This window comes from Pseudorasbora parva, chromosome 10, assembly GCF_024679245.1.
Source record: "Pseudorasbora parva isolate DD20220531a chromosome 10, ASM2467924v1, whole genome shotgun sequence".
NCBI lineage: Eukaryota > Metazoa > Chordata > Actinopteri > Cypriniformes > Gobionidae > Pseudorasbora > Pseudorasbora parva.
In genome coordinates this window covers 432,917-454,618 of record NC_090181.1, presented here as the reverse complement: position 1 = coordinate 454,618, position 21,702 = coordinate 432,917, and the positions used below count along the sequence as shown (strand labels likewise).

Below are 21,702 nucleotides of genomic sequence, written 5' to 3'. Positions count from 1 at the left end.
ATTGTGCTTTAAATCTGTTGAGCGTAAGAGCTGTGAGTTGTCACACGTGCTCTCGCTGCTTTAGGCTGAGGGTTTATATTCCCATCATGAGCACATTCAGTCCTCTAGTGGTCAAAACGGGTCAGCACTACTATACTAATAACTTCATGTTAATATTAGAATCATTTTAGGATCATGCTTAAGTAGACTAGATCCACCAACACACACACCCTCGTCGGTGCATGGCCACTGTGAGAGACATGATCTAAAAATAAATAAATCCAGAAATCACAATATATGATTTTTAAACTATTTATTTGTATGATACAGCTGCAAATAAGTATTTGAACACCTGAGAAAAATTGCCTTTGTTTGCGTTTCAGCAGGTTTGCTCTGCAGGAGGGATTCTGGCCCACTCCTCCACACAGATCTCCTCTAGATCCGTCAGGTTTCTGGCCCACTCCTCCACACAGATCTTCTCTAGATCCGTCAGGTTTCTGGCCTGTCGCTGAGAAACACAGAGTTTGAGCTCCTCCAAAAATCCTCTATTGGGTTTAGGTCTGGAGACGGGCTGGGCCACGCCAGAACCTTGATATGCTTCTGACAGAGCCACTCATTGGTTATCCTGTTGACTGTCCTAAGTGGACAGTCATGTTTGGGGCGGCAGTGGCTCAGTGGTTCATGTAGGTTGTCTACAAACCAGAAGGTTGGTGGTTCAATCCCCGGTTCCACTTGACCAAGTGTCGAGGTGTCCATGAGCAAGACACCTAACCCCAGCTGCTCCCGACGAGCTGGATGGCGCCTTACATGGCTGACATCGCCGTCGGTGTATGAATGGGTGAATGTGAGGCAAAAATGTAAAGCGCTTTGGATAAAAGCGCTATATAAATGCAGTCCATGCAGTCCATTTATCCTGGCTGTGCTTCGGGTCATTGTCATGTCGGAAGACCCAGCCTCGACCCATCTTCAATGCTCTAACTGAGATTGTTCCCCAAAATCTCGCAATACATGGCCCCGGTCATCCTCTCCTTATACAGTGCAGTCGCCCTGTCCCGTGTGCAGAAACACACCCCCACAGCATGATGCTGCCGCCCCCATGCTTCACAGTAGGGATGGTGTTCTTGGGATGGTACTCATCATTCTTCTTCCTCCAAACATGTTTAGTGGGATTATGACCAAAAAGTTATATTTTGGTCTCATCTGACCACATGACTTTCTCCCATGACTTCTTTTGGATCATCCAAATGGTCTTTGGCAAACTTCAGACGGGCCTGAACATGAGCTGGTTTAAGGGGAACCTTCAGGCCATGCATGATTTTAAACCATGACGTCTTAGTGTATTACCAACAGTAACCTTGGAAACGGTGGTCCCAGCTCTTCTCAGGTCATTGGCCAGCTCCTCCGTGTAGTTCTGGGCTGATTTCTCACCTTAGGATCATTGAATCCCCACGAGGTGAGATCTGGGATGGAGCCCCAGTCCGAGGGAGATTGACAGTCATGTTTAGCTGCTTCCATTTTCTAATGATTGCTCCAGCAGTGGACCCTTTTTCACCGAGCTGCTTGGCCATTTCCCCGGAGCCCTTTCCAGCCTTGTGGAGGTGTGTGATTGTGTCTCTCGTGTCTTTGGACAGCTCTTTGGTCTTGGCCATGTTAGTAGTTGGACTCTTGCTGATTGTATGGGGTGGACAGGTGTCTTTATCAGCTAACGGCCTCAAACAGGAGCATCTAATGTAGGATAATAAATGGAGTGGAGGTGGACATGTTAAAGGCAGACTAACAGGTCTCTGAGGGGCAGAACTCTAGCGGATAGACAGGTGTTCAAATACTTATTTTCCTCACTGTAACTATAACTTATAAACTATTTGATTCCTGTAGCAAATGCACAAACAGAAGTAAACGAGAGGAAATGAAAGTCTTGTTCTGAATGTGATCGGACACTTTAATGTTCAGACAGATAATATGAAATAATTCTCAGCTTTTCTTCATTTAGTTTTTTGTTTCAACAGAAACAGTAAAAGAGGAGAATTAAAGGGTGTAAGTGTGTTTGTGAAAGAAGCGAGACAGACAATTATTTTATACATCAACATTTATATACTCACACACTGCATGAATTATTATAGGTGAAAGAAATGAATAAAATGCAGCGAGTAAAACATACGGTCCAAAGAACGATACAGAAATGACTATAAGCATGCTACTGATACACACACACACACTCACTCTCACACACACACACTCGAACACTCACTCTCACTCATATATATACACACACACTCACACTCACTCACTCACACACACACACACACACACACACACACACACACACACACACACTCACTCTCACACACACACACTCGAACACTCACTCTCACTCATATATATACACACACACTCACACTCACTCACTCACTCACTCACTCACTCACTCACTCACTCACTCACTCACTCACTCACACACACACACACACACACACACACACACACACACACACACACACTCACTCTCTTTCACTCTCTCTCTCACACACGCACGCACGCACGCACGCGCACACACACACACACTCGAACACTCACTCTCACTCATATACACACACACACACAAACACAAACACTCACTCAAATATACACACACACACACACTCGAACACTCACTCTCACTCATATATACACACACACACACACACAAAATCTCACACTCACTCTCACTCAAATACACACACACACACACACGAACACACACACTCGAACACACACACACTCGAACACTCACTCTCACTCATATATATACACACACACACACAAAATCTCACACTCACTCTCACTCATATACACACACACACAATCTCACATATACACACACACTTTCTCTCACACTCACTCTCTCTCTCTCACACACACACACTCACTCACTCACTCACTCACACACACACACTCTCTCTCTCTCTCTCACACGCACGCACGCACTCACTCTCTTTCACTCTCTCTCTCACACGCACGCACACACACACACACACACACACACACACACACACACACACACACACACACACACACACACACACAGTGTTTTCAAGTTTTCAGGAAGTGCTTCTAGGTAGTTCAATAATATAACATGAGAACATCCAGATGGAGATGAACAATCGGAGCGTCTGTGTTTGGACCGAAGGCTCCAGCCGACTCTCGCCGCAGCGCAAGGCACAGATCCTTCGGGATGAGAGTCACGGTCTGTGCATCCCGGCGGGATTCCGGAGAAGCTGCGGCTCCACGCCGGATCAATCGGGATCGATGGTGACATTCAGACGGCCGATGGCGTCTCACACACACACACACGCGGAGAAACGTTACCACTGTTTGTGTTTGAACCTGCGGAGCGGCGAGACGAGCTGAAGATTTCTCCAGAGAAAGTTCACTAAAACAAGACACAAAGTCCAACTAAACGACCAAGAGTTCATTATGGCACAGAAGTGTACAAACGCAGAGATAACGCAGGACGTGCTCGCTTCGTCTCGGTCACCACATCAGCTGAGCAGAAATCATACAGGAAGCTAACAAACTACACTGCTAAACACACTCCTCTGACTCAGTCATTCTGTCTCGTTTCCAGACTAAATATCTAAATATTCTTAAATCAAGATGATTTACTAGATCAGTAAAACGACATAAGATATTTTTTCTTGTTTTGTTGAAAATAAAATCTAAATGAAGAGAGTTTTTGCTTAAAACAGGCAAAATGATCCGCCAATGGGGTGAGAGAAATAATCTGATTTCTGATTGGGACAAGAAATCCATGATTCAATCAGAAATCAGATTATTTCTCTCACCCCATTGGCGGATCATTTTGCCTGTTTTAAGCAAAAACTCACTTATGTCGTGTTACTGATCTAGTAAATCATCTTGAGTTAAGAATTGTTAGATATTTGGACTGGAAACAAGAAAAAATACTAAATATGAAGAGCGTTATTAGCAGTGTGACAGTATTGGCACTGGCAACCGTCCCTGAAAATAAACAGAAAAGCGAACCAAGCTTCCGTCTCGCGCTGCTCCGGACCGACAGAAGAGCGAGTGGAGGAACGCCGGAGATGAGCACTGCAAAACACGCTCTTCTTACTCAGTATTTTTGTCTTGTTTCTAGTCTAAACATCTAAAAATTCTTACATTAAGAAACATTTACTAGACAAGTAAAATTATTGTCTTGTTTTTGGAAAAAATAACAAAAAATTAAGATTATTTTTCTCACCCCATTGGCAGATTATTTATCTTATTTTAAGCAAAAACTCTCTTCATTTTGAGTTATTTTTCCCCAAAACAAGACAATTACTTTTGCTTGTCTAGTAAATACTTCTTGTTTTAAGAATTTTTAGATGTTTGGACTAGAAACGAGACAGAAATACTGAGTGAGAAGAGCGTGTTTTGCAGTGTGATGACCGCCGGAGCTGGACCTGAGAGTGAGCGCGAGGCGAGTCTTTAGTGGCTGTTGAGCGAGTCTTCGGCGCGCCGGTGCGTCTCCAAGGCTTTCGCGGTGTACGAGTCCTGAGGCAGATCAGATTTACGCCTGACGAGCGGCCGCTCCTTCCTCTGCTCCCTCGGCATCTACACACACACACACACACACAGTCAATCAAGATAAAAGCTTACATTAATTATGATGTATCATTTATACATTATTAAATATAAAAAGTCACTTGAGCAGATGGGAAGTTTAAAGGGTTAGTTCAGCCTAAAATGAAATGTCTGTCATTAACTCCTCTCCCTAATGTCGCTCCACACCCGTCAGACCTCCGCTCATCTTCACACACAGTTTAAGATATTTTATATTTAGTCCGAGAGCGTATGCAAGTGTATGCACACTATATTGTCCATGTCCAGAAAGGGAATAAAAACATCATCACAGTAGTCCATATGAGACATATTTGAATCAATCAATGATTCGGATCGCGTGTCAAACTGCTGAAATCACGTGGCATTGGCGATCCGAATCATGAATCGATTCGCTGACTCATAACAGTTTGAATCTTTATTTGAGGATTGAACACAAACGCGGAAGAGAAGCCAATGCTGAATAAAGTCGTAGTTTTTGTTATTTTTGGACCCAAATGTATTTTGGATGCTTCAAGAGACTCTAATTAACCCACTGATGTCTCATATGGACTACTGTGATGATGTTTTTATTCCCTTTCTGGACATGGACAGTATAGTGTGCATACACTTGCATACGCTCTCGGACTAAATATAAAATATCTTAAACTGTGTATGAAGATGAGCGGAGGTCTAACGGGTGTGGAGCGACACTAGGGGGAGGAGTTAATGACAGACATTTCATATTTGGGGGAACTAACCCTTTAAGCAAAGCCTCTAGTTGCTAATATACACTATATTGCCAAAAGTATTGGGCCACTCCTCAGAATCCCTCAATTCTGGTGTTCCATTCCTTAATGGCCCAGGTGTATAAATCAAGCTCTAGGCCTGCAGACGCTTCTACAACAACAGCAACTCAGCCACGAAGTGTTAAATCCCAGAGCGGGGTCAGCGCATGCTGAGGGTCACAGTGCGCAGAAGTCTCCAACTTTCTGCAGAGTCAACAGCTCCAGACCTCCAGACTTCTGTGGCCTTCAGATGAGCTCAAGAACAGCGGAGACAGCTTCATGGAATGGGTTTCCATGGCCGAGCAGCTCATCCAAGCCTTACATCACCAAGAGCAATGCAAAGCGTGGGATGCAGTGGAGTAAAGCAGCCCCACTGGACTCTAGAGCAGTGAGACGTGTTCTCTGAGCGACCAATCACGCTTCAGTCTGACAATCCCATGGACGAGTCTGGGTTTGGCCGTCGCCAGGAGAACAGGACTCGCCTGACTGCATTGTGCCAAGTGTAAAGTTTGGTGGAGGGGGTATTATGGGGTGGGGTTGTTTTTCAGGGCTTGGCCCCTTAGTTCCAGTGAAAGGAACTCTTAATGCTTCACCAAGACATTTTGGACAATTTCATGCTCTCAGCTTTGTGGGATCAGTTTGTGGACGGCCCCTTCCTGTCCCAGCATGACTGCGCTCCAGTGCACAAAGCGTCGCTCCATAAAGACATGGATGAGGAGTTTGGTGTGGAGGAACTGGACTGGCCTGCACAGAGTCCTGAGCTCAACCCGATAGAACAGCTTTGGGATGAATTAGAGCGGAGACTGAGAGCCAGGCCTTCTCGTCCAACATCAGTGCCTGACCTCACAAATGAGCTTCTAGAAGAATGGGCAAAAATCCCCATAAACACACTCCTAAACCTTGAGGAAAGCCTTCCCAGAAGAGCTGGAGCTGTTAGAGAGGGTGGGCCGACTCCAGATTAAACCCCACGGGTTAACAATGGGGAGCTCAGGTGTGTAGAGGCGGCACAACACTTTAGGTGATATAGTGTATAAAACACAGTCACTCGGTGGGAGTTTAGAGTCTAAACAGAAGGATCTGAACACATGGATCGTCTGTTTCTACACATGATGATGATGATGATGATGAAGCTGTGCTCGGTTCTCTGAATTACCTGAACGGCTCTGGACTGCACTGTCTTTTTTAAGCTCTCAACATCTTCTATAAAAGGGCCGTCCGTCTCCATTTCTACAGGACTGTTTAGTCCAGACGGATCAACATACAAAACACACTAGTGGAAAAGAAAGCAACAGAAAGACAGACAGAAACATGAGCGTTATAGAGCGCTGTGAGCAGCGGCTGAAGATACAGACGGACGGCAGGAGGAAGGAGAGCGCCATTCAGGTCACGACTGACAGCAAGAAGCCCTACACTGCAAAACATGCTCCTCTTACTCAGTCATTCTGTCTCGTTTCCAGTCTAAATATCTAACAATTCTTAAATCAAGATGACTTACTAGATCAGTAAAACGACAGGTTATTTTTTTTTGTTAAAATTCAAATCAAAGTGAGTTTTTGCTTAAAACAGGTAAAATGATCTGCCAATGGGGTGAGAAAAATAATCTTAATTCTGATTGGAGTGGCCCCGACTAATGATTTACACGTTCGAATCAGAATTGTCGAATCTCTCTATGGTCGACTGATAGTCAAATCATTTGTGTGTGTGTGTGTGTGTGTGTGTGTGTGTGTAGATGTGTTGTCTCCCTATTGACAGAAATGAGAGAGTGAGGGGGAGATGTGAGGAAAGATGTTTCGGCTGGGACTTTTTACTGCGCCGAGCCGAAGTACTCTCAGAAGTGCTAATCCGCCACACATTATAGTTAACGTGGAGGAGTTTGGTGGCTTCTAACTTGATCTCTGTTTGGTCCCATAGTGAATGAACTGGGCTTAGTGGGCTAAGCTAATGCTATCAGATCGTCACCGCGCGTCAGAGAGATTAAGAGCACACACTGAGACGAGAGAGGTGTGTGTCAACTCGTTTAAGTTAAGGGAATAACAGAGTTTAATATGAAAAAGCGGTGAAGTATCCCTTTAAGATGCGTTTACATGCCTGATTAAAGCTCCCCTGTGGGATATTCCCCCATCTAGCGGTGTAAAGGTTTATGACCATCCAGGGAATATTAGCTTCTGTTCCTCTCAATTCTGATTTCGGTTTAACTCCTACGGTGGCTGATTTAGTCCAAGATTAACACGGCTTCCAGTTCGACCTCGCCCATGACTGCCATCGAGTGTTAAACGCGAAAGGCGAAGCTTGAGTTTACGGGTATGTCCCTCTTTGGCTACTGTACTTTCAAGATGGAGGAGCAACATGGCGACCGGCACTCGAACCCCTCACCCGTATGGGTTTTCAACGGCAGATTATAAATTTACGAGAATACTTTATTTTTAAGAAGAGCATTTTTTGCAGTGCGCTGCAGCGGCTGTGATGCATGATGGGATTCAGAAACGCACCTGCGGGTTGGACTTGGCCAGACTCTCGATCTTCATCCAAGCCTCCTCTCGTTCCTTCAGCTTGGCCTTCTCTCTGGAAGCAGAAGCAGTGTTTTCATTGGCTCGAGTCGATCACATGACACAGCAGATGTGTTTTAATTGGCTCGAGTCGATCACATGACACAGCAGATGTGTTTTAATTGGCTCGAGTCGATCACATGACCCGCAGCTGTGTTTTCATTGGCTCGAGTCGATCACATGACACCGCGGCTGTGTTTGTGTTGTACTCACTTGTTCTTCTCGGCTCTGAACTGTTGTGTGCAGTCGTCAAACAGCTTCTGGTTCATCTCCATGAAGAGCTTCAGTGCGTTATAGATCAGCCCGTGGATCGTCCTGCAGTCACACACACACACACACACACACACACACACACACACACACACACACACACACACACACACACAAGTTATAAATGACAGAGCAGACACACACACACATTCAGAAACACACACACACACACACACACACACACACACACACACTCACTTGTTCCAGTGGCTCTTGGAGTTGCGGTAGAGCGCCGGGAACATGATGGGAAGGATCCTGGCTGCGTTGTCGCTGATGAGGCTCATGATGTACTCGTTGTTCCAGTAATAAAGCGCTCTCTCCGCCACCTGGAACACGCGTCACATGACCACATGAAACATGAGCACATCCCCTGTGCAGCTGCTATAAACAATGTGTTGTGAAAAGCGTTATAGAAACTGAGTATGACGGAGTTTTCGCAGGTACTGTCAGCCAGACTCATCTCTACAGGCTTTATACAGCACACATCGATTCACAGCGGCTTCATAGTCTATAAATCTATAGTTTTGCATATTTTTCCCCCCTGCTATATTCTATATTAATTATAATGTCCATGGTTTTGTGTTGGAACGCTCTAGAGTAACGCTCGGAGAACACTCTAGAGTAACGCTCGGAGAACACTCTAGAGTAACGCTCAGAGAACACTCTAGAGTAACGCTCAGAGAACACTCTAGAGTAACGCTCAGAGAACACTCTAGAGTAACCCTCAGAGAACACTCTAGAGTAACGCTCAGAGAACACTCTAGAGTAACACTCAGAGAACGCTCTAGAGTAACGCTCAGAGAACACTCTAGAGTAACGCTCAGAGAACACTCTAGAGTAACGCTCAGAGAACGCTCTAGAGTAACGCTCAGAGAACACTCTAGAGTAACACTCAGAGAACGCTCTAGAGTAACGCTCAGAGAACACTCTAGAGTAACGCTCAGAGAACACTCTAGAGTAACGCTCAGAGAACACTCTAGAGTAACGCTCAGAGAACACTCTAGAGTAACGCTCAGAGAACACTCTAGAGTAACACTCAGAGAACGCTCTAGAGTAACGCTCAGAGAACACTCTAGAGTAACGCTCAGAGAACACTCTAGAGTAACGCTCAGAGAACACTCTAGAGTAACGCCCAGAGAACGCTCTAGAGTAACGCTCAGAGAACACTCTAGAGTAACGCTCAGAGAACACTCTAGAGTAACCCTCAGAGAACACTCTAGAGTAACGCTCAGAGAACACTCTAGAGTAACGCTCAGAGAACACTCTAGAGTAACGCTCAGAGAACACTCTAGAGTAACGCCCAGAGAACACTCTAGAGTAACCCTCAGAGAACACTCTAGAGTAACGCTCAGAGAACACTCTAGAGTAACGCTCAGAGAACACTCTAGAGTAACCCTCAGAGAACACTCTAGAGTAACGCTCAGAGAACACTCTAGAGTAACACTCAGAGAACTCTCTAGAGTAACGCTCAGAGAACACTCTAGAGTAACGCTCAGAGAACGCTCTAGAGTAACGCTCAGAGAACACTCTAGAGTAACGCTCAGAGAACACTCTAGAGTAACGCTCAGAGAACACTCTAGAGTAACGCTCAGAGAACGCTCTAGAGTAACGCTCAGAGAACACTCTAGAGTAACGCTCAGAGAACACTCTAGAGTAACGCTCAGAGAACACTCTAGAGTAACGCTCAGAGAACACTCTAGAGTAACGCTCAGAGAACACTCTAGAGTAACGCTCAGAGAACACTCTAGAGTAACGCTCAGAGAACACTCTAGAGTAACGCTCAGAGAACGCTCTAGAGTAACACTCAGAGAACGCTCTAGAGTCAAGATAATAGGTGTTCAAATCTTTTTAAAAACTGGATGTTCATAAATAAGGTTTTCATTAGAACACATGTTTGTTGGTGTGATGTCTTGCATCTCTCGAGCTCACCTGGAAGTGAGGGCTGGACACACACTTGGCTAACTGGCGGAAGAGCGGCTCCATGACCTTCACGAACTCTGAGGGCTCGATCACGTCCAGGATCTCCTCCAGCTCGTTCAGGAACATCACCTCCTTCGGGCTGTGGGTCTTGGGCCAATACTTGAGAAGAGCCATGACCACCTGCACACGAGGAGCCGATCAACACCATCATCATCATCATCATCACCACTCTATCTTCATCTTCTTCATCATCATCATCATCATCATCACTCTATCATCATCATCATCATCACTCTATCTTCATCATCAGGAGTCTTACCGGCTCTGTGAGTGTGCTGTCCTTCTCCAGGAACTGAACCACACAGTACGCCAGCTGGAGCAAGAGAATACGAGAGACGGTTAATAGTGTGTGTGTGTGTGTGTGTGTGTGTGTGTGTGTGTGTGTGTGTGTGTGTGTGTGAGAGAGAGACTGACCTGCGGGTGGTAGACGCTCAGAGACTTCACCTTGTGCAGGGGCAGTAAGACCTTCAGCAGGAAGATCTTGTGCTCTTCTTTCAACGGTAGAGCGAAACCGTTGATGATGCTGTCCGAGAGCAAAACACACGCCTATCAGAACTCAATCTCCCAGCATGCACAGGGACCGTGTGTGTGTGTGTGTGTGTGAGATCACGCTTTACCTTCCCAGGATCTCCAGTAGTTCAGCGATTCCGTTGTGATGCTCAGTCTCGTAAATAAACCTGCAGACACGCACACAGTTCACGGCCAAGGCTCCTTCGTGTACATGCATTATTACAGCACTGCCTGCGAGCAGAAATCAGCCATGAAGGCGTTGCTCACCTGTAGAATATGTTATTAATTTGCTTTCTGATGTAAGCGCGCAGCCCGAGGAACTTCCCATATATTCTGTGCAGGGTGGTCTTCAGGAAGTCCCGTTCTCGTGGGTCTTCACTGTCAAACAACTCTAGAAGCTGGAACAACATTTCACAGTTTAAACTAGAAACTTTCATTATACATAAGAATCATTCATCTTTATTATCAGTGCTGAAAACGGTCCATATTTAGTCCAGTCATACATTACCATTCAAAAGTGTAAGGGTTGTGGAATACTTTTATTCATCAAGGACACTTTAAATGTATCAAAAGTGACAATAAGCCATTTATAATATAATGTTACAAAAGATACCATTTCAAATAAATGCTGTTCTTTTGAACTTTGTATTGATCAAAGAAAAATACAGATATTACACTGTTCAACACTGATAATAATCATAAAAGAAGGATCATGTGACACTGAAGACTGAAATAATGATGACTTTACTATATATAGTCATTTACACTGATCAGGCATAACATTATGACTGGTGAAGTGAGTAACACTGATGATCTCTTCATCTCCTGTTAGTGGGTGGGATATATTAGGCAGCAAGTGAACATTTAGTCCTCAGAGTTGATGTGTGTGAAGCAGGAGAAATGGGCAAGCGTAAGGATTTGAGCGAGTTTGGCCAGATTGTGACGGCTAGATGACTGGGTCAGAGCATCTCCAAAACTGCAGCTCTTGTGGGCTGTTCCCGGTCTGCAGTGGTCAGTATCTATCAAAAGTGCTCCAAGGAAGGACCAGTGGAGAACCAGCCACAGAAGGTGTGGCCTGGTCTGAGGAATCATGTGTTCTTCTACATCACGTAGGATGGCCGGGTGTGTGTGTGTGTGTGTGTGTCTTACCTGGGGAACACATGGCCCCAGGATGCACTATGGGAAGAAGGCGAGCCGGCGGAGGCAGTGTGATGCTTTGGCCAATGTTCTGCTGGGAAACCTTGGGTCCTCCATCCATGTGGATGTTCCTTTGACACGCTCCACCTACCTAAGCATTGCTGAGACCATGTTCAGCCTTTGATGGAAACGGTATTCTGGTGGCTGTGGCTCTTCCAGCAGGATAATGCTCCTGACACAAAGCACAAATGCTTCAGGAATGGTTTGAGGAGCACAACGACCAGTTTGAGGCGTCGACTCGGCCTCCAGATTCCCCAGATCTCAATCCAATCGAGCATCTGTGGGATGAGCCGAACAAACAAGTCGATCCACCTCGCAACTTACAGGACTTAAAGGATCTGCTGCTAACATCTTGGTGCCAGATACCACAGCACACCTTCAGGGGTCTAGAGGAGTCCATCAGAGACGGGTCAGGGGGACCAACACAATATAAGGTCATAATGTTATGCCTGATTGCTTGGTGTATATTCACACAGAACACAGCTTTTACGTTGGAATAATATTTCAGTGTTTTTCTGTATTTCTGGTCAAATAAATGAGCAGCAGAACCTCCGGATGATTCCAGACGGTTGACTGTTAATGTTAATTTAGTGAGAATAAAAATATTTACCTGCATCACAAATTTCTGGTCGATGTACTTCTTGGCAACATTGGGCTGAAAATCGGGCGACTCTAAAAACCGCAGGAAAAACTCGTACACCAGCTTCAAGAAACAGAGAGATGCTGTAATGAGCAACAGGTCAAGGGTCAAATGTTCTCTTAATTCAGATGCTGTCGTTCACACCGTGACCCAAACAGACGCCACTGCCATCGGTGCGAATCGACTGCGCTCTGGTCATCACTGCAAAACACGCTCTTCTCACTCAGTGTTTCTGTCTTGTTTCGAGTCCAAACATCTAACAATTCTTAAAACAAGAAACATTTACTAGACAAGCAAAAGTAATTGTCTTGTTTTGGGGGAAAATAACTCAAAATGAAGAGAGTTTTTGCTTAAAATAAGATAAATAATCTGCCAATGGGGTGAGAAAAATAATCTTAATTCAAACAGAAAACAAATTGGCAGATTATTTATCTTATTTTAAGCAAAAACTCTCTTCATTTTGAGTTATTTTTCCCCCCAATTTTTTTTTTACTTATCTAGTAAATGTTTCTTAATGTAAGAATTGTTAGATATTTAGACTGGAAACAAGACAGAAACACTGAGTAAGAAGAGCGTGTTTTGCAGTGAAGTCAAGGAGTAAATGCTGGCATGTCATGTGACTGATGTGGGTGATGTCATCGTGTCATGTGACTGAGGTGGGTGATGTCATCGTGTCATGTGACTGATGTGGGTGATGTCATCGTGTCATGTGACTGAGGTGGGTGATGTCATCGTGTCATGTGACTGATGTGGGTGATGTCATCGTGTCATGTGACTGAGGTGGGTGATGTCATCGTGTCATGTGACTGATGTGGGTGATGTCATCGTGTCATGTGACTGATGTGGGTGATGTTATTGTGTCATGTGACTGATGTGGGTGATGTCATCGTGTCATGAGACTGATGTGGGTGATGTCATCGTGTCATGTGACTGATGTGGGTGATGTCATCGTGTCATGTGACTGAGGTGGGTGATGTCATCGTGTCATGTGACTGATTTGGGTGATGTCATCGTGTCATGTGACTGATGTGGGTGATGTCATCGTGTCATGTGACTGATGTGGGTGATGTTATCGTGTCATGTGACTGATGTGGGTGATGTCATCGTGTCATGTGACTGATGTGGGTGATGTCATCGTGTCATGTGACTGATGTGGGTGATGTCATCGTGTCATGTGACTGATGTGGGTGATGTTATCGTGTCATGTGACTGATGTGGGTGATGTTATCGTGTCATGTGACTGATGTGGGTGATGTCATCGTGTCATGTGACTGATGTGGGTGATGTCATCGTGTCATGTGACTGAGGTGGGTGATGTCATCGTGTCATGTGACTGATGTGGGTGATGTCATCGTGTCATGTGACTGAGGTGGGTGATGTCATCGTGTCATGTGACTGATGTGGGTGATGTCATCGTGTCATGTGACTGAGGTGGGTGATGTCATCGTGTCATGTGACTGATGTGGGTGATGTCATCGTGTCATGTGACTGATGTGGGTGATGTTATTGTGTCATGTGACTGATGTGGGTGATGTCATCGTGTCATGAGACTGATGTGGGTGATGTCATCGTGTCATGTGACTGATGTGGGTGATGTCATCGTGTCATGTGACTGAGGTGGGTGATGTCATCGTGTCATGTGACTGAGGTGGGTGATGTCATCGTGTCATGTGACTGATGTGGGTGATGTCATCGTGTCATGTGACTGATGTGGGTGATGTTATTGTGTCATGTGACTGATGTGGGTGATGTCATCGTGTCATGAGACTGATGTGGGTGATGTCATCGTGTCATGTGACTGATGTGGGTGATGTCATCGTGTCATGTGACTGAGGTGGGTGATGTCATCGTGTCATGTGACTGATTTGGGTGATGTCATCGTGTCATGTGACTGATGTGGGTGATGTCATCGTGTCATGTGACTGATGTGGGTGATGTTATCGTGTCATGTGACTGATGTGGGTGATGTCATCGTGTCATGTGACTGATGTGGGTGATGTCATCGTGTCATGTGACTGATGTGGGTGATGTCATCGTGTCATGTGACTGATGTGGGTGATGTTATCGTGTCATGTGACTGATGTGGGTGATGTTATCGTGTCATGTGACTGATGTGGGTGATGTCATCGTGTCATGTGACTGATGTGGGTGATGTTATCGTGTCATGTGACTGATGTGGGTGATGTTATCGTGTCATGTGACTGATGTGGGTGATGTCATCGTGTCATGTGACTGATGTGGGTGATGTCATCGTGTCATGTGACTGATGTGGGTGATGTCATCGTGCCATGTGACTGATGATGTCATCGCACCTGTAGATGAGGCCAGGATGCTTCCAGAGTGGGTTCGTCCTCCTCGGGGTCAAACTCTGCTCCGGTCGGGTTGGACGAAGGCGGAAGAGTCCTGAACATGTTGATGGCAAACTACAACACACACACACACACCATTATGAGTCCCACAGCACATGTTTATGAGCATGTTCATAACACTTCAGCATCTCACACACCAGTGTGAGAGAAATAGCTCGAGATGAGAGGCGGCGGACTGACACCATTAACACAGAGACGTCTTTAAAGCCCCGCTGAAGGGCTTTGAAACGCGCCGCATTGTGTTGTAATTTCCCCTGAAATGGCTCCAGCTGTAAGAAGCTCCTCCCCCTTTTTGAAAAAGCCAATAGCGTTTCCTTAAAGCGTTAGTTCAGCCCACAAATGTGCATAGTGTGATTAATTCCTCCTGTGGTTGCCCAGCCGTCAGACCTCCGCTCATCTTCACACACAGATGAAGATATTAGTGTTGAAATCCGATGGCTCAGAAAGGCCTTCATTGACACCAATGTCATTTCCTCTCTCAAGACCCATAAAGGCACTAAAGACGTCGTTACAAAGCCCATCTCACTACAGCGGCTCTACAATCATTGATGAAGAGGCCAGAATAGAGTTAGTGCGCAAAAACACTAAATAACGACTTATATAGTGATGGCCGATTTCAGAACAAAGCTTCAAACCGTTATGAGTCAGTGAATCGATTCATGATTCGAACCGTTATGAGTCAGTGAATCGATTCATGATTCGAACCGTTATGAGTCAGTGAATCGATTCATGATTCGAACCTTTATGAGTCAGTGAATCGATTCATGATTCGGATCGTTATGAGTCAGTGAATCGATTCATGATTCGAACCTTTATGAGTCAGTGAATCGATTCATGATTCGGATCGTTATGAGTCAGTGAATCGATTCATGATTTGAACCGTTATGAGTCAGTGAATCGATTCATGATTCGAACCTTTATGAGTCAGTGAATCGATTCATGATTCGGATCGTTATGAGTCAGTGAATCAATTCATGATTTGAACCGTTATGAGTCAGTGAATCGATTCATGATTCGGATCGTTCTGAGTCGGAAATATCGGAAACTTCCCACGCTCATATTTTTGATTTTATCAATAAAAAAATGATCCGCCAATGGGGTGAGAAAAATAATCTTATTTCTGATTGAAATCTTGTTTCCCTCCCGAACAGGAATAAGATTATTTTTCTCACCCCATTGGCAGATCATTTTGCCTGTTTTAAGCAAAAACTCATTTTGGTATTTTTTGAAACAAGAATAAATATCTTCTGTCGTTTTACTGATCTAGTAAATGCGTCTTGATTTAAGAATATTTAGATATTTAGACTGGAAACGAGACAAAAATACTAAATAAGAAGAGCATTTTTTGCAGTGTGTGTTTCCATTCTAGTTTATATTCGACATATTATCGAATACAAAAATAATCCGCCTCAATTGAGCGTGTATGGTTTTTATGAGCATTTTAAGTGCTTTCATTTATGCGATATCCCAAAATTTGCATAAATACAGCAGGCGGATGGAAACAGAGCTGCACACTGCAAAACACGCTCTTCTTACTCAGTATTTCTGTCTTGTTTCTAGTCTAAATATCTAAAAATTCTTACATTAAGAAACATTTACTAGACAAGCACAAAATATTTATAGTCTTGTTTGGGGAAAAATAACTCCAAATGAAGAGAGTTTTTGCTTAAAATAAGATAAATAATCTGCCAATGGGGTGAGAAAAATAATCTTAATTCAAACAGAAAACAAGATTATTTTTCTCACCCCATTGGCAGATTATTTATCTTATTTTAAGCAAAAACTCTCTTCATTTTGAGTTATTTTTTCCCAAAACAAGACAATTACTTTTGCTTGTCTAGTAAATACTTCTTGTTCTAAGAATTGTTAGATGTTTGGACTAGAAACAAGACAGAAATACTGAGGAAGAAGAGCGTGTTTTGCTTTGAGCATGTGAGGCGGTGTGAGTAAAGCACAAGACTCTGCAGCGCGGGACACAGATCCTCCATTGTGTGTATAAAGCGGCTCACCATGTGCACCACCTCGGGGTAGATGGGCTCGGTGATGACTCCGCGGTTGTGGTTGATGAACTCCACCATCTCGCTCAGCGCCGCTCGCTTCACCTCCTTCCATTTCAGGTCGCTGAGCGGGTCGGACAGGAAGTCGAAGAGGACACAGCACTGCCGCAGCTTCTGCACAAACAGCTTCTCCTGCTCGGCCGGAGCCACATCTGAAACCAACCAATCAATCAATCAATCAATCAATCAATCAATCAATCAATCAATCAATCAATCAATCAATCCATCAATCATCTTTATTTCTATCGCTCTTCTCCAGCGCCGATTGTGTCAGAGCAGCTTCAGTGTTAAACAGGACAATACTGCAGCAGAATTAGATTTGGCTGTACAGTCGTTCTGGAGTAAACAGTGATGTTATCAGCTTATTTTAATTTATCATAGAGAGACAATGCTGGCAGATCAGTATTATAGTTTATAGAATTAAATAAGACCTCATTCATTAATGTTATTTGTATATTTAGTTGAATAACTCTGATCATAATGTTAGTGTCCCCAACTGAGCAAGCCAAGCCAAAGGCGACCAAAGGAACCGAAACTCCATCAGGGCATGATGGAGAAAAATAAACCTTAGAGAAACCAGACTCAGTTCTCCTCTGGCCTATTAACACACAGCGGAGGATTATTATTCTGGACACCGCACAGCTCAGAGGTCAGATTAGAGCAGAATATTCGAGAGTTCTGGGGATCAGGCAAGAGACGGGTTTACTGAGGATGACGAGCCGGTGAGGCAAATTCAGGAGACACCAAAGAATCAGAAGCATGTTGTGCTATTATTATTACTCCAGTATGATCACAGCGCGCTCTCATACGCATGATTTCATCTGCTCTTATCTGATCCACAACAAGCATCACAGGCTGATCCGCTAACAAGACATTCACAGACGAGGCATTTCATTTATTGACACTGTTCAAAAAAATAACTCAAAATGAAGAGAGTTTTTGCTTAAAATAAGATTAATAATCTGCCAATGGGGTGAGGAAAATAATCTTAACTCAAACAGAAAACAAGATTATTTTTCTCACCCCATTGGCAGATTATTAATCTTATTTTAAGCAAAAACTCTCTTCATTTGGAGTTATTTTCCCCCAAAACAAGACTATAATTTGTACTTGTCTAGTAAATGTTTCTTAAAGGGATAGTTCAGCCAATAATGAGCCTGATGTTGATCTGCTGACCCCAGGGCATCAACATGTAGGTGTGTGTGTTTCTTCAGGAGAACACTAATGAAGATGTTTAACTCAGCCGTTGCTGTGTGTCGGTCATATAATGATGAGAATGGGGAACAATTCTATGAGAGGAAAAAAAACATGCTTAGACAACACACACACACACACACACCCTGCTGCTCGTGACGACACACTGATGTCTGAAGACACGAACCGATCGGTTTCTGAGAGAAACACAACAGTATTTTTTTTTTCCCTCATATGAGACGAATCTCATCTAGTGTTCCCATCCGCTATTACTGCCGTCTGATGAGGTCAGACTGGCGCGATCACAGATATATCGGTTCGTGTGTTAAGACATCAGTGTGTCGTCACGAGCAGCAGGGGTCTCATTTATAAAGCATGCGTACGCACAGAACGGGGCTGGAAACGTTCCACGCAAAGGTTGTGATCTATAAAGAACAAACTTGCCGGGAGAATGTGCGCACCTTTACGCAAACTTTGAGCCGTGCGTACGCACCTTCTGGAGACAGATGTAGCCTACATATATCATAAAATGTTAAAGTCTGCAAACACAGTCATGAAGCACAATCGCTACTCATCATCGGCCCTAGCCTATACATTACCAAACCCTCATGAAGAAGCATGTGTTCACTATCACATTTTGGTCCTAAATTTTAGCCCACAAATGAATTCAGTGATTTTGTCGAGGTGTTAACGATCAGTCTGTCTGTTAGGAACATATAAATCGTCCGGTGACCCGGGTGTGTAACGCTTCAGGAGTACGCCAGTAGCAGAATAAGGAGAGAACCAGTTTACATTCAGGGACATTATCAGCAAAACTGCAGGAATTGTACTTGATTTAAAGTGTTTAAAATTAACAACATATTTTAATTAAAAAAACACTTTATTAAAAAAAAAATACCTAAGAAGTATTTTATACAATTTAGTTTTTATTGAAATTTTTATATATTTATTCTACAAGATAAAAAGGATATTGAATGATATTCAGCAGTGTAATGTGTAAAGCACTAATGGCATTTATAGTCCATATCTAATATTTGTCGATGTCTTTAACCTTTGACACTGTTAAACATGGAGTCACGGGGATGGGAATATGCATGTAAATGATATGCAGATGAGCTCATGCATAGTAAAACTAGGCGTTGTCAGCTCCATATATGGTGATTTGGGGGAGGAGTCAGGGTGGAGAAGCACACACACACAATCTGCTGCTGGCTGTTATTTACAGCGCCTTGCGAAAGCATTTGACCCCCTTGAACTTTGCGACCTTTTGCCACATTTCAGGCTTCAAACATAATGATATGAAACTGTAATTTTTTTGTGAAGAATCAACAACAAGTGGGACACAATCATGAAGTAGAACGACATTTATTGGATATTTCAAACTTTTTTAACAAATCAAAAACTGAAAAATTGGGCGTGCAACATTATTCGGCCCCTTAAGCTAACCCTTTGTAGCGCCGCCTTTGGCTGCAATTACAGCTGTACGTCTTGTATGTAAATGTTTGCCCATTCCTCCTGCAGAACAGCTGGAGCTCAGTGAGGTCGGATGGAGAGCGTTTGTGAACAGCAGTTTTCAGCTCTTTCCACAGATTCTCGACTGGATTCAGGTCTGGACTTTGACTTGGCCATTCTAACACCTGGATATGGTTATTTTTGAGCCATTCCACTGTAGATTCTGCTTTATGTTTTGGATCATTGTCTTGTTGGAGGACAAATCTCCGTCCCAGTCTCAGGTCTTTTGCAGACTCCATTAGGTTTTCTTCCAGAATGGTCCTGTATTTGGCTCCATCCATCTTCCCATCAATGTTAACCATCTTCCCTGTCCCTGCTGAAGAAAAGCAGCTCCACACCATGATGCTGCCGCCACCATGTCTGACAGTGGGGATGGTGTGTGTTCAGGGTGATGAGCTGTGGTGCTTTTACACCAAACATAACGTTTTGCATTGTTGCCAAAAAGTTCAATTTTGGTTTCATCTGCCCAGAGCACCTTCTTCCACATGTTTGGTGCGTCTCCCAGGGGGCTTGTGGCAAACTTTAAACAACACTCTTTCTGGATATCTTTAAGAAATGTCTTTCTTCTTGCCGCTCTTCCAGAAAGGCCAGATGTGTGCAGTATCCGACTGATGGTTGTCCTATGGACAGAGTCTCCCACCTCAGCTGTAGATCTCTGCAGTTCCTCCAGAGGGATCATGGGCCTCTTGGCTGATCTCTGATCAGTCTTCTCCTCGTATGAGCTGAACGTTTAGAGGGACGGCCAGGTCTTGGTAGATTTGCAGTGGTCTGATACTCCTTCCATTTCAGTATTATCGCTTGCACAGTGCTTCTGAACTGTGTTTAAAGCTTGGGAAATCTTTTTGTATCCAAATCCGGCTTTAAACTTCTCCACAACAGTATCTCGGACCTGCCTGGTGTGTTCCTTGTTCTTCATGATGCTCTCTGCGCTTTAAACGCACCTCTGAGACGATCACAGTGCAGGTGCATTTATACGGAGACTTGATCACACACAGGTGGACTCTCTTTATCATCATTAGTCATTTAGGTCAACATTGGATCATTCAGAGATCCTCACTGAACTTCTGGAGAGAGTTCGCTGCACTGAAAGTTAAGGGGCCGAATAATGTTGCACGCCCAATTTTTCAGTTTTTGATTTGTTAAAAAAGTTTGAAATATCCAATAAATGTCGTTCTACTTCATGATTGTGTCCCACTTGTAGTTGATTCTTCACAAAAAATTACAGTTTCATATCATTATGTTTGAAGCCTGAAATGTGGCAAAAGGTCGCAAAGTTCAAGGGGGCCGAATATTTTCGCAAGGCGCTGTGTAAAGCGGTGTTTCTCAAACTTTTTCAGCCCAAGGACCACTTTATCTTCCAATTTTTTTTCTGAGGACCACCAACAGAATCCCACTCTAACACGCCCCCAAAAACCAACAAAATAGGAAGCTAAATTTAAGTTTAATATGCAACTGTTTCAAGTCAAAAACTACTCATTCAAACACAAATGCAGTAATATGATCAGAAATTATTATATACATTTTTATTTAATTTGAAAAAGTAAATGTGAAATGAGTTGCAGCTTAATATGAACAACAAACTGCACATGTGGAAAAAAAACTGCAATTAAACATAGGCTACTGTAGCAGCCCAGGTCCCACTGCCACTCCAAAGAGCCATTAGTTTAAAACTGAGGTGCTGGGAATAGGAAGTCTATGGTCGTAACTATGGTAACAATAATATGCTGATAAGAATGTTCCCCTGAGAGCGGCGCGTTTTTAGATCCGCTGAGCGAGTATTTCACGCGCTGAGCGCTCGGCGTTTTTTACCGGTCGCCGAGGGTTGAAGAATGTTCAACTTTGAGTAAAAGGCAGCGCTCATCACTGTCACTCTTCACTCAGCCGTCCAATCACAGTGGAGAGGCGGGACTAATACTACACAGACCAACCGCCACATTCTGCGTGTCGTCATCAGATGAAAACAAGCAATAATAACGGAACAAAATGAGTTAAAACAAGAGCCAGAGCAAATACTTTACATTGGATCTGCAGTTTTATATAGAATCAATACAGAAACAAACTACCTGTGAAATTAGTAAGACTTCC

The 21,702-nt window shown here is 43.9% G+C and overlaps 1 protein-coding gene across 2 annotated transcripts in view; it reads right to left on the bottom strand.

Annotated features, from left to right (window-relative positions):
- Positions 1–3,833: 3,833 nt before the first annotated feature.
- ppp2r5ca (protein phosphatase 2, regulatory subunit B', gamma a) overlaps positions 3,834–21,702 on the bottom strand; it is a 20,860-nt gene continuing 2,991 nt past the window's right edge. Inside the window, exons 2-14 of one of the 2 annotated variants that reach the window (XM_067454802.1) lie at positions 16,864–17,063; positions 14,798–14,908; positions 12,456–12,548; positions 10,916–11,046; positions 10,756–10,815; positions 10,553–10,661; positions 10,398–10,451; positions 10,088–10,258; positions 8,357–8,484; positions 8,102–8,203; positions 7,832–7,904; positions 6,496–6,612; positions 3,834–4,569 (exon numbers count right to left, since the gene is read on the bottom strand). In XM_067454802.1, coding sequence (XP_067310903.1) covers positions 4,444–4,569; positions 6,496–6,612; positions 7,832–7,904; positions 8,102–8,203; positions 8,357–8,484; positions 10,088–10,258; positions 10,398–10,451; positions 10,553–10,661; positions 10,756–10,815; positions 10,916–11,046; positions 12,456–12,548; positions 14,798–14,908; positions 16,864–17,063 — 1,475 coding nt within the window. In that variant the 3' untranslated portion in view covers positions 3,834–4,443. The remainder of the gene's footprint in view (positions 4,570–6,495; positions 6,613–7,831; positions 7,905–8,101; positions 8,204–8,356; positions 8,485–10,087; positions 10,259–10,397; positions 10,452–10,552; positions 10,662–10,755; positions 10,816–10,915; positions 11,047–12,455; positions 12,549–14,797; positions 14,909–16,863; positions 17,064–21,702) is intronic. The other variant, XM_067454803.1, reaches the window with a different exon arrangement.